General features: G+C 44.4%; 1 protein-coding gene across 1 annotated transcript; it reads right to left on the bottom strand.

The window, feature by feature from the left end:
• Positions 1–160: 160 nt before the first annotated feature.
• On the bottom strand, positions 161–11,483 carry CHUK (component of inhibitor of nuclear factor kappa B kinase complex; the record flags this gene model as incomplete). Its single annotated transcript, XM_010168968.1, has 8 exons — positions 161–282; positions 1,334–1,485; positions 2,649–2,772; positions 5,319–5,421; positions 5,808–6,002; positions 7,041–7,176; positions 9,137–9,244; positions 11,359–11,483. Coding segments are annotated over 8 exons (1,065 nt in total), but the record flags the coding sequence as incomplete, so codon positions are not given.
• Between the last annotated feature and the right edge of the window lie 393 nt (positions 11,484–11,876).

Below are 11,876 nucleotides of genomic sequence, written 5' to 3'. Positions count from 1 at the left end.
ACTGACTCCAGTGACATTTGTGTTGGTTTTGTTCAAACCACTACATTCGAACAATGTGGTGACTGTTTCTTTTTTAATGCACCTGCAACAATATTCCCATTCCCACAGCAGGCAGGATATGAAATACACTGAAAGGAGAGAGCAGTGGCCTATACGATACTAAGGTCCAATTGTGATCTCCTTCACAGAGAGATAATGAAGGTTCTTTAATATCCCCTACCTGTGCACACTGAGAGGCCTTTTCTTCCATCTCCTTCCAGGCTTTGAGCATCTTTTCTGAAGCTTAAGAGAAGAGAGTTGTTAATTTATAAAAATATATAGACAGAAAAATAAAGCATGACCTGAACTTTACATAGTCAGTTGAATTTGAACACTAGGAGTGGGCCACTTAATCTCCAAGCAGGATCCATGACCCAGAGACCACAGAGAGACAGCAAAGTTGCAACTTAACAACCCCATACTTGATCTTAACTTGCATACAAAACCTTTGGGAGGATTTCACTGTTTGCAATCACCAGCCTAAATAAGTCTGAGTCTTTAAACTCCACCATTAAGCTCAACAACTGCCACTTGATTAAACACAGACTGTCCAAAACCAGTTCACCGAGCCTTTCCATTTTCCATTATCATTCTTCAGTCTAGTCATAATTTTTGACTCAAGTTTCAGTTTTTAACCACATATCCAAACTATGCATAAATCTTACCATTCTCCCCTGAATAGTATTTGTGAGATCCAGATGTTTGTGTGACATTAAAACTGTAGCTGGTGCTTTTTCACCTCATCTCTCATTCTGATGCGTGCTACCTCTTGATACCCAGCACAGCAAGATCACTCCCTTAGCACTGTTCAAAACAGTGTTTCAACAGCCACCGTGCCTGTTTCTGCCATGGATGGTTAGTGGCCCTTCCACTGTACACCAAGTGCAGCAGCTCTGCCCTCCACTTTATGATCAGTAACAACTCCGAATGAATCAACCTCTGAATTAATAAACAGCAAACATTTACATCACCAGTATTATTAATACTCCAATTTCCTTAGCTTGGTGTTCTCAGTGGAGAACAGCTGATCACCTGTTTCACTATCACTACCTGTTTTGGAGACTGAAAGTCTCCAAAAACATTTTATTTTTTATCTTCCTGCCTTTGCTTCTGCCAAACTCTTCTGTGTCTACCCCAGCTAAGACGTATCCATAAAGATGCTGAAGAATACAATGGAAGCTCCTGCATTCATTTTCTTTTAAGCTAGTTCTTACCCACAGTCTTTTAAGCTAGTTCTTACCACATAGTCAGTCTGATCCTTTATAGGATCAGGCAAGTATGACACAATACGTACATATGCCGTAAGTCATCTGGTCACTGTATCTCTCCAGATCAAGGCGAATGCTTTGATGAAAGAATTCCAGCTTTGCTTTCAGTTGCTGAGATGCTGACACCATATTGTTTTTCATTTTGATTAGGTTGGCATTATACCGAAGAAGACTAAGCCTAACAAATGAAACAAGAACAGCACACGTTAGCTGAAGAACGTATCTGGACTTACGTGGCCAATGCTGTCACATTACCTGAAGGAAAGACAAAAAAATTTAGTAAGATCCTTGGAACAGGGAGTCTCAGTGGGGTCACAGATGCCATCTCACGTCCTCAGAAGCTGCAGGTCTTAGCAAGCAAAAGAGAAAGTCCCTCCTGATTGCCCAGGTTTTTTGTTGAGCTCAGCTAAACAGTCTCTGCAGCGTAGAGTATTTCTTAGCACTTACAGATTCCTGTAGTGCATGTTGCCCCTGGTGAATGCTGGCACATTTTTATCACTTGAGATACATGACACTGCCCATTCTGTGACTCAATCACAGGACAAAAGTCTACAAATACAACAAACAGTTCCACTCATTCTTCCACTTGTGAAATGACTGTCCTGGGCTGCATCAGGAGGAATGCTGCCAGCAGGTCAAGGGAGGTGATCCTTCCCCTCTATTCAGTGCTGGTAGAACCACACCTGGGTCCAGTTCTGGGTTCCCCAGTACACCAGAGACATGGACATACCGGAGGGAGGCCAATGAAGAGCCATGAAGATATTAAGGGACTAGAGCACCTCTCCTATGAGGAAAGAGCTGGGACTGTTCAGCCTAGAGAAGAGAAGGCTGAGTGGGGACCAGAATGTACAAATACCTGAGAAGAAGGTGCACTGAGGACAGAACCAGGTTCTCTGCAGTGGTGCCCCGTGACAGGGCAAGAGGCAATAGGCAAATTGAAACACAGGAGATTCCCTCTGAACATCAGGAAACCCTTTTTTGCTGTGAGGATGACCAAGCACTGGCACAGGTTGCTCAAAGAGGCTGTGGACTCCCCATCCTTGGAGATATTTAAAAGCCATCTGGACAGGTGATCATGCTTGAGTAGGGAGGTTTGACTGATGACCTCCAGAGATCCCCACCAACCTCAGCCATTCTGTGAGTCTGTGGCTATTTTCAAGGTTCAAGTTTTTTTTTAGTTATTATCAATGCCAGGCACTACACAGTGAAATTCCTGGAGTGGAATCACAAATATGGTTTATATTGTAAAAGTATAGAACAACAGGGGGTTGTAACTCCACAAGATATAAATTTCCATGCAAACGTCATACTGAATCTTCTCAATGAGGAGTAACAACTTACATGGCAGCTCTCTGGCCCTGGAAAAGCCTGCTATAATCTTCTTTTAGCCCAATCACGTAGTGAACTGCTTCTGCCCATACCTTGCGCAGCTGAGGAACTGGCAGTTGTATTTTACTATCCTGTACTGAATGCAAGAAAAACACAATTGTTTGCAAATGAAAGGACAAGTCTAGAAAAGGACTTCAGTGCTTACAACATTCCTAATTCCTGCTTCAGGTGCCTAGACTAAGGGATCAAGCCACATAAGATCTGCTCAATTTTTATGTGATGCTGCCTAAGCTTATATAAGCTTTTCATGTTACAGCTTCCCAGGAATCTTACCGCTTGCTACTGGCCAGGCAACAGCTCATGTTTGAACTCACAGCTACAAGACTACTGATTTCTTTGAGCACTTTGGTCTATTGGCACTAGCAGACATGGGGCACACTGTACGAAACACTGCACAGGGCAGGACCCACAGATTACTTTAACCAAAAACTCTATCTGAAGCACTTGCCCAAGCTAGCAAAACAAATTTAATTGCTCCATTTACTTAATTGATATTGGTCACTGTCCTGACGTGCTTCATCTGAAAAAGTTTTCAAATCTTTTGTACATTTCCTCACAGATTCTTGAAGAGGAAAAGATGCAGGACTTAATGTGTGTTCCCCTATAGAGATGGGGAACTGTCAGTACATTGGTATATCAATAAACATGTTGTAAAAAGCCTTAGCCCCAAGAGATTCGTCACATTGATGCCACACAATGAGAACACAGAAAAAAACCAATCATAATAAACCCAAGTGACAGTAAAAGGAGACAGGGAAAACAAGAACACCTTCTGCAAAGCCAGGCCAAAGAAAATAAAGCTATTTAACAGTAACCGTATGTCATAAGGCATATCCTTTACGTGCAGCATTCCAGCAGACATCTCATGCATAGTCTAAAAGCATGATGCCAGGGCCAGGAACAGCAGCACCAGAACTAAGAGGGATCAACTGGAGCAGATCCCACCAGTATCCATGCAGCAATACACAGGCTCTACTCCTAACAACTAAGGAGGAAGGAGGGACCTGGACTTCCTCAGACACTCAGCTCTGCTTGGTGAGACCAGATCTCAGAGATCAGTACTATGGAGTTACGGACACATCATTAGAGCTAAAAACTGTTGGGAAGACTACAAGAGTACAGGTTTTGAACCTCTGCCAAGCATCGCTGAAGACCAGCCCCAACTCATAACCTCCACAGAGGAATGACAACAGTTCTACAACTGGTGCAACATGGCCACACATACTGGCTTGGCTCTATGATGAGAGGAAGGTAGATTTCCTCATACAGGGCCTGAATGATCAGCAGCATAGAATCAGCAGCAGAGGCAAAAAGGTAACTGTATCCTCAGGATGCTGGTATGGGGTTCAGAAGCACAGGGCCACAAAATTGGTGAAGGGTTTAGAGGGGAAGCCGTATCAGGAAATGCTGAAGTCACTTGGTTTGTTTGGAGAAGAGGAGACTGAGAGGAGATCTCATCGTGGTTTAGAGCTTCCTCACAAGGGGTCTTAAGAGGAGGGGCGGGTGCTGGTATCTTCTCTCTGGCCACTGTCCTGGTTTTGCTAGGATAGAGTTAACACTAGGAGCAGAGGAAATGTCACAGGAAGATGTGGCAGGGGAGGGTGAGGTTGGCCATGAGGAAAAGGTTCTTCAGACAGAGGGTGGTGGAGCAGTGGAACAGGGTCCCCAGGGAGGTGGTCATGGCACCAAGCCTGACAAGATTCCAGAAGCATTTGGCCAACATGTTCCCTCAGACACATGGTCTGAATCTTGGGATTGTCCTGTGCAGGGACAGGAGATGGACTGGATGATCCTTGTGGGTCCCTTCCAACTCACAACATTCTATGATTCTATGATATATCTAGGAGAGCTGTAGGAGGGCAACAGCTCATGAACATCCACAGCACCCAGTCTCAGGAGAAAGGATTGCAATGAGCTGAAACCTGTTTGTACCTGTGCACGGGGAGGAGAAGAAGGGGTGCATGCACAACTTCTTCAGATGCTAGACCCTAAGATAAGAAAGTCCCTGACCCTTGGTACCATCAAAGGGTACCTGTGTGGGCTGTCACTCAAGTTCTGAAAACATCTCCTGGCATGACATCACTGCAGCACTCTGTGCATGTGAAGGGACAAGATCCTTCAGCAGAGCAAACGGTGGTGCAAATGAAATCACAACCCTCAAGTGAGAACCTTCTTTCCAGGATGTAGTGTGCAGGCACAGACCAAAAGCGTCCCTCTCTAGGCTACAAGATTAGGTTGCACATATTACCTCTCAAGCCTTCGTTCACATCGTGGTTCTGTTTAAGTGGCGCAATGCTGAGGTTTAGCTGTTTAGGTGGGGCTGATGCTGTTCAGTGCAGAGAATTTAATATAAGGGAAAAAAACTTCAATGAATTCTTAAGTTGCTCTACAGGAGAGCTCCCAAAGGGTGGAAAATAAATACTCTGAACTGTTACATCTACAAAATGTGGAGATACAGCATTGTAGATGAAACTTTGTTAGGCTGCTCCATGTTCTTCAAGGGTCATCTTTGAATCAGAGAATGCCCTTCAAGTACTACACAGAGATGTGTAAGACAAATCTAGTTTTCTATTACATGAGAAGCAGTGCTTTCAGTTCCCAGCTGTCTTCCAGCATACTTACCAATGTAATTCACACAATCAGACAGACTCCGAGAAGCAAAGGGTCCATCATAAACAGTTTTGCTTTTATCAAACAAATAGACCATGTAGCTATCCCAGCCTCTCTGAGGAGAAAAGAGAAGAGAACATAAACAAGACAAATCGCAAACACAGCTCCTACTAACCCAGAGGGTCCTGGCTACACCATGAACTAATTACTGTGGGCGAACACTCTTCTTATCAGATGCCTTGAAAACTGATTTTGACAGATCCCACAGAAACACAGGACCATTTGCTAGCAAGTTACCTTATTTAAACATTTAGACAGAGTATAACTATAGGAATTTGCTTACATTACCTGATAAAGGAAATAATGATAGACCTTAAGAGTTACTACACTTACAGAGCAAACTGTCTCCACTAGGAGAAGACTACGGACATTTATCTTCCTTAAGATTTTTAAATTCCCCGAGAATGTGAAAGACATTAAACAAACAAGAATCATTCTTACTACGCCATCAATAACACACTGGGAAGCAGGTTTCCGAGGGTCCAGGCAAATCCCTGTTTCCAAAAGCAGTTCCTGATTTCCAGTACTTATTCCCGTTTCAAATTCAATCCGAATCTGAAGGGAATGAAGGCTTTCTTCGGGATGCAAGAGAAATGAAACAATCTTGGCAGAGGTCATATTTAGGATGTGTACTATCTGTAAAAAGAGTACAACTTGATTACAAGTCACCAGCTATCAAAGACAAAGGACACAAAGGCCTGTGAGGGAATAGGTAGCAATTAACATGTTAAACTGAGAGCTTAATTTGAGTTTTAATGACTACAATCACCAAGTTTGGGAGTAAAGCCTCACAAAATAAAACTCAAAGTCTGGGCCTCCAACTTTTAACTTAATGTCAGAGAAAATTACAGTCAAACCCACTAACAGCCTTTGCAAGCTATGCTGCAGGTTAACGACATCCAAAGAACGGTGACGAGCTAGCATAAAGGCCATCTTGAGCCTTGTTGTCTCCGATGCTGTACTGCTCCCAAGAAAGGGAGCCCCATTTCCTTCAGTCCCTCCATACAAAATGCTGTTATGTCCCCCTGCTTGCCTGCTCACTGCTCTCAGGGCCCTCTCTATAGTTTTGCTATCTCTGGGCAGAGACTGTAGGACGCAAATCACACCACAATCTACAGATTTTGACAAGTCCCTATTATGGGCACAATATTTTGTGTTTTGGGCTTTAACTCCTTTGGAATCCTTCCAGATCAGACAAAATTATCCTCTGGCTTCTACGCATGCTGACCTCAGCCAGTCTTACTCCAGCAAAGCTGCAATAATTGCTTGAAGGGGAAGAGTCAGGTGAATATCACCTCTGTTCTACTACAGGTACTACTATAGCACATGGACCTGGAGGCCACAGAATCAAGTAGTGGAGTTCAGGAGAACTGTTACTAGCAAAGATTAAACCATTATTCGATCTTGGGCAGTCCTGAGATGACCAACAGCAATATAGGGTCATTCTTCCACTCCAAGTGCAAAGCTAGAGACTAATATGGATGGTAATATTTTGCCTTCAGATATGTACTGGACAGGCTGTATATATACTCACTTCCTGCTACCAAGAAAGACATTCCTCATGATCGTGCAGCTGGGTGATAACAGGATTTTAACTTTGCTCCACTGAACACACTTTCTGATATCTGAGATGCTTTCAGCAGGCCTTTAAACCCAGCAACAACCCTCACTCACCTTCAAATTCAGTATGTGATCCATTATTAGGAAACACTTTGGACGACTGGTCTCAGGATCTAAACCTCCACCCCTCTGCTGTGGATCCCAGTTCAGCATCAGTTGCAACCAATTTTCCATTGGTTCTACAATTAAACTAAAAGAGAAGGGCCATAAGAAAGAGAAGGTAGACTAACAACAGTTAGCCCATATGAGGAGAGGCTGAAGTCACTTGGTTTGTTCAGCCTGGAGAAGAGGAGATTGAGAGGAGATCTCATCACAGTCTAGAACTTCCTCCCAAGGGGAAGAGGAGGGGCAGGCACTGATCTCTTCTCTCTGGCCACCAACACCAGGAGCAGAGGAAATGGCAGGAAGATGTGGCAGGGGAGTTTGAGGTTGGCCATGAGGAAAAGGTTCTTCAGGCAGAGGGTGGTGGAGCAATGGGACAGGCTCCCCAGAGAGGTGGTCATGGCACCAAGCCTGACAAGATTCCAGAAGCATTTGGCCAACATGTGCCCTCAGACACATGGTCTGAATCTTGGGATTGTCCTGTGCAGGGTCAGGAGTTGGACTGGATGATCCTTGTGGGTCCCTTCCAACTCACAACATTCTATGATTCTATGACTTAAGAAACTAGGGGCTCACAACAGCAGTGAAGTTACAACTGTTTGGTTAGAGACCGTATGTGTGCAACATCCACTGAACATGTGTGAAGAACAGTGATTTTGCTGCAGTTGCTCATCCTGACAGCAGGGAAAGCATGGAAGGGGAGGAAAGCACACACAGAGAGAGCAACAGCCTTCATGGACCTCAGCCACAGCACATGCCCATCCAATAGACCTTGCATTACACTTCTCCCTCTTCCTGACTCCCATTCATTGAGTCAAAAGTATCTTGGCACATCAGCAAGGTGTGTCCAAACAGGTAAGAGAGAGAATTCTGCTTTATTTTTTTGTGTTGTGGTTTCCCCTCGCCCCCCCCTCCAAAACCCATCTGTGACACATACAAAATTGAAAGCCTTGTCTGCAGAATAACCATCCCTGTGCTGCAGAGCCACCTGGAAGGTTCTCCTTCACTTTTATCCACGCAAGCAGCACCTATGTTTATTGTCAAGAATGTCTTTAAAGACAGTACAGAGTCTTTACACTTTTGGCAAAAAGCCCAAAGTGCTGGCACAAAGACACTTATTTAATCCTCAGCTCTAGTACTCTTCCTTGAAATCTGCCAGCGACAATGAGTTGTGCTGCACTGCCGGCCACATCTAAAGACTTAAATGCTAAATAAGGCACAAATGATCAGAGTCTGACTTCTGACTTGGTACGAGCCAATTAATTCAGGCTGAAGGCCCTCCTGGAGGTCTTCAGTCTGAGCCCTAGCCCAGAGCACAGCCAATGTCACAGCTACAGCAGGCTGCTCAGGACTTTGTCCAAGTGAGTCTGGGCAGTCCCCACAGATGGAGATCCCCCACTGTTCAGGGCCCTGTCCCAGGGATACACCACTAGCATGGAGAAACCTTGTTGACTTTCGTCCTTTCACTTTGCTCTTCTGAGAAGAGCCTAGATCTGTTGTCTCTGCCCCAAGAGATAGTAGAAGACAAAATCACATCCCCCTTTGCCTCTTCTTCAACAGACTGAAGAGGCCCAGCTTCATGGACCTCTCCTTCTATGCTCTGTTCAAGAGGCTCAGTCCATCTTTGTGGCCTCTGCTGAACTTCCTGCAGTTTTCCCAACACAAGTACTAGAAGTTTTGGCTTTCATGGAGCAGCAAACTCAAGTACTTGGTTTATGAGATTCAATACCATCAAGTTATCATGTAGATGTTACTCAGGGGCCTTGTGATAATGGGTGGAAAGCAGTCACAGAGTTCACATTGCGAGGTGAACTGCCATCATCCCACAAACTGCAGGGTGAACTGCCACTGGAAAGCCTAAAGTATCAAAAAAGAGCCATGTGGCTACAGGCTATTCCTTAACAGCACATGGTAGCTTGCTGGGAGCTTCAAACCCTGCTTAGGAGAAAGAAGAAGGACCCTTCAGTGCTTGGGATAAAGCAGGAGGAGCCCTCAGTTCAAAAAACAAGCCAAAAAATTATCACATGTAGCCACAAGGACACACTTACCCACAGAGGCTGTGAGGCTGTGGCAGATGGGTACTAAAGTGAACCTCCCCATTCATCTCTTCAGAAGCAAAGATGTGCTTTGGATCCTTCTTCTTGATTTTTTCATGCCTAGAAAATAAAATCCTTTGTGGATATACTGACAACATGTAAAGGGCCAACTGAATATGGCAGTAGCAAAAAGCACCACAGCTTTGGAAAACAAACTCTTCTTTCAGGACAAAGATGACATTTCCAAGTAAACCACCCAGAGAGCCCTTGCAATTAACATTTTTACACCTGCTTGTAAGGAGGGCTGGACAGCATCAAGCGAGGATCAACAGGTAAGAATTCACTGACCACAGGGCAACCCTGCGCAACAAGATCGGCCTCCACATATTAATGAGAAGATCTGCAAGAGTCATCTGCAAAACCACTGCCCTTACCTTGATCTGAGTGAAGCATCCAGCGCTACTGGATCCAGTACCAGGGAAAGCATCACTAGCAACCCTGCCTCAGTTTCCTCACCTCAGCTCACCTCAGCACTGGTGTGAACCTTGCCTAGAGCTCAGCTGCTCCCGGAGCAGCAGAATTTCCCAGGGCAAGTTGACACTCATCAGTCAGCTGTGAGGCAGCTGAATGCTTCTTGCTGCTGGAGGCTGCCAGCCTGCTCTTGGTCCCAACTGGAACTGAAGCTACGTGCATGCGGCCTGTGCTGTTCTCTTCCTTCTTTTACAGAAAGGGAAGAGCTGTTTCTAATCCCATTCATTCATTCATTACTTTTCTACTACTTACATTAGCAAATCAAGTTTTCCTTGTTGGAAAAAATGCAACTAATACTGAACTACTAAAATAATAAAATCCCAAGAGTTCACAGTTAAAAGGAAAAACTATTGCAACATATTGGTTAAAAATACTTTTTGTTCACATCTAAGAATTTTTTAAGTGAACACTTGCATAAAAACTCAGATTTACCTTTTCTCTTGTTATTATTTCAGTGCTAACAGAAAATGTTTTCTGTTGCAAAATCACCTTTTTAAAAACCAAGCTTATATATACTCCTAGTATCACAAGGTAAGAAGTGGAAATAGAAAAAATATGTATTTCTGCCCCTTCTTCTAGCCCTCAAAGAGCAAGCAGAAACGTCCACATGCAAGTTAAAGTCTTTCAGTCATCAGTTTTCTGAAGCTGCTTACAAACATGTAACTATGTGTTTACTACACTGTGATGGTTGCACTGGGCTGGCAGCCAAACACAGCTGCCTGCTCACTCTCCCTGGGTATAGGGGAGAGAATTGGAGGGCAAGGGTAAGGAGGACTCATAGGGTGAGACAAGAACAATTTAATTATGGAAATAAAATAAAACTTAAAATAATACAAATATTAATATAGTAATGATAATAATAGTAGTAACTATGCAAATGAGTGACACCCAGGGCCATTGCTCACCACCTGCTGACCAAGCCCAGCCCGCTCCCAGATAACGATCCCGGAGGAGCGACAATCCCGAACTGAAACCGCAATCCCGGAAGAGTGAGAGCCTGAGTGAAAGCCAGAGAGAGCAAGAGAGGAAGAGCCCCTCATGAATGTCCTGCCCATGGTGGGACAGGAGATGGAACAGCCCGTTGGCAGAGCTGATTCATTTCAATATTCCTCACCCTCTTAGATCTTGCACTTGCAGACTGACAGAACACAAAGTCCTTCACTCCCAGTGACACAGTTGCAAACATGGGGATGTTCTCAGCGTTTCTCTCCTAACAAATCCCAGCTGAACCCAAACCCCAGCGCTGTTCGAGCTGCTGAAAAGAAACCAGCTCTGGCCCAGTTAAAACCAGGACATACACAAAACACTCTCTGTCTTGCTGTGTGTTTCTTATTGCTAAAAATAATTAACCTCACAGCCTAGGTGAACAAAGGACTCTATCACTCCTTCCCATTACATTTTCCTGACACTGATAGGCAGGCTAGTTTATAATTGTATTTTTTGATTCAGATTTCACTTGTGAAAGGATTATTACAACCTGAGGCTACCACACAACATGATAAGCACATACTACAATACATATAAATATCGAACTGAACTGTCATTGATACTAATAAAGCATTGACGGCTTCTGCAAAGCTTGGCAAACCACCAGCCTCAGCAGCTAACTAGCAATAAATGTAACATTCTGGTTCACACTGTCACCTCAAAGTAGCTGTCATTCCTATTGCCTGCCATCACCTCTTGTAGAATAAGTGTCTTACCAGGTAAACGGCTGTAGATTATGTAAGAAAGGTCTAAATCCTGCAATGCATTCAAACACCATCGTTCCAAAGCTCCAGTAATCAACTGTAACTGAGTAGGATTTATTCTCAAAGAGTTCTGGAGCCTAAAAAGAATCACAAAAAGACAATTTTTAAAGTGATATTTCAGGTCACCTATTTTCCTGCATTTCTACAGAGACAAAGCTCCGTCTAGGCATAGCCCTCAGTTCCAGAGTGGCACAGGGACCTGGATGTAGCCCTGCTTAGGCTGCCTGGTGGGTCAGGACCTGGGGCATCCAACCCATGAGGAGACAGGAGTTGGGCTTATTGAGTCTGGCTATGGGGAGGCTGGAGGGGGGAGCAGGCTGAGAGCAGCCCCTAACTGTGGCACAGAAAGGGATGGAGGGGATGGACAGGGCCAAACTTATCTTGGAAGGTGATACACTGAGGGGCAACGGCCCAGATCACTGTCTGGGAGGTTCAGGTCGATCTCAGAAAAAAGAGGAAAGTCTATGAGC

Source organism: Antrostomus carolinensis, unplaced genomic scaffold, assembly GCF_000700745.2.
Source record: "Antrostomus carolinensis isolate BGI_N321 unplaced genomic scaffold, ASM70074v2 scaffold17855, whole genome shotgun sequence".
NCBI lineage: Eukaryota > Metazoa > Chordata > Aves > Caprimulgiformes > Caprimulgidae > Antrostomus > Antrostomus carolinensis.
The sequence above is the reverse complement of the archived record's forward strand: the minus strand, read 5'-3'. Positions and strand labels throughout refer to the sequence as shown.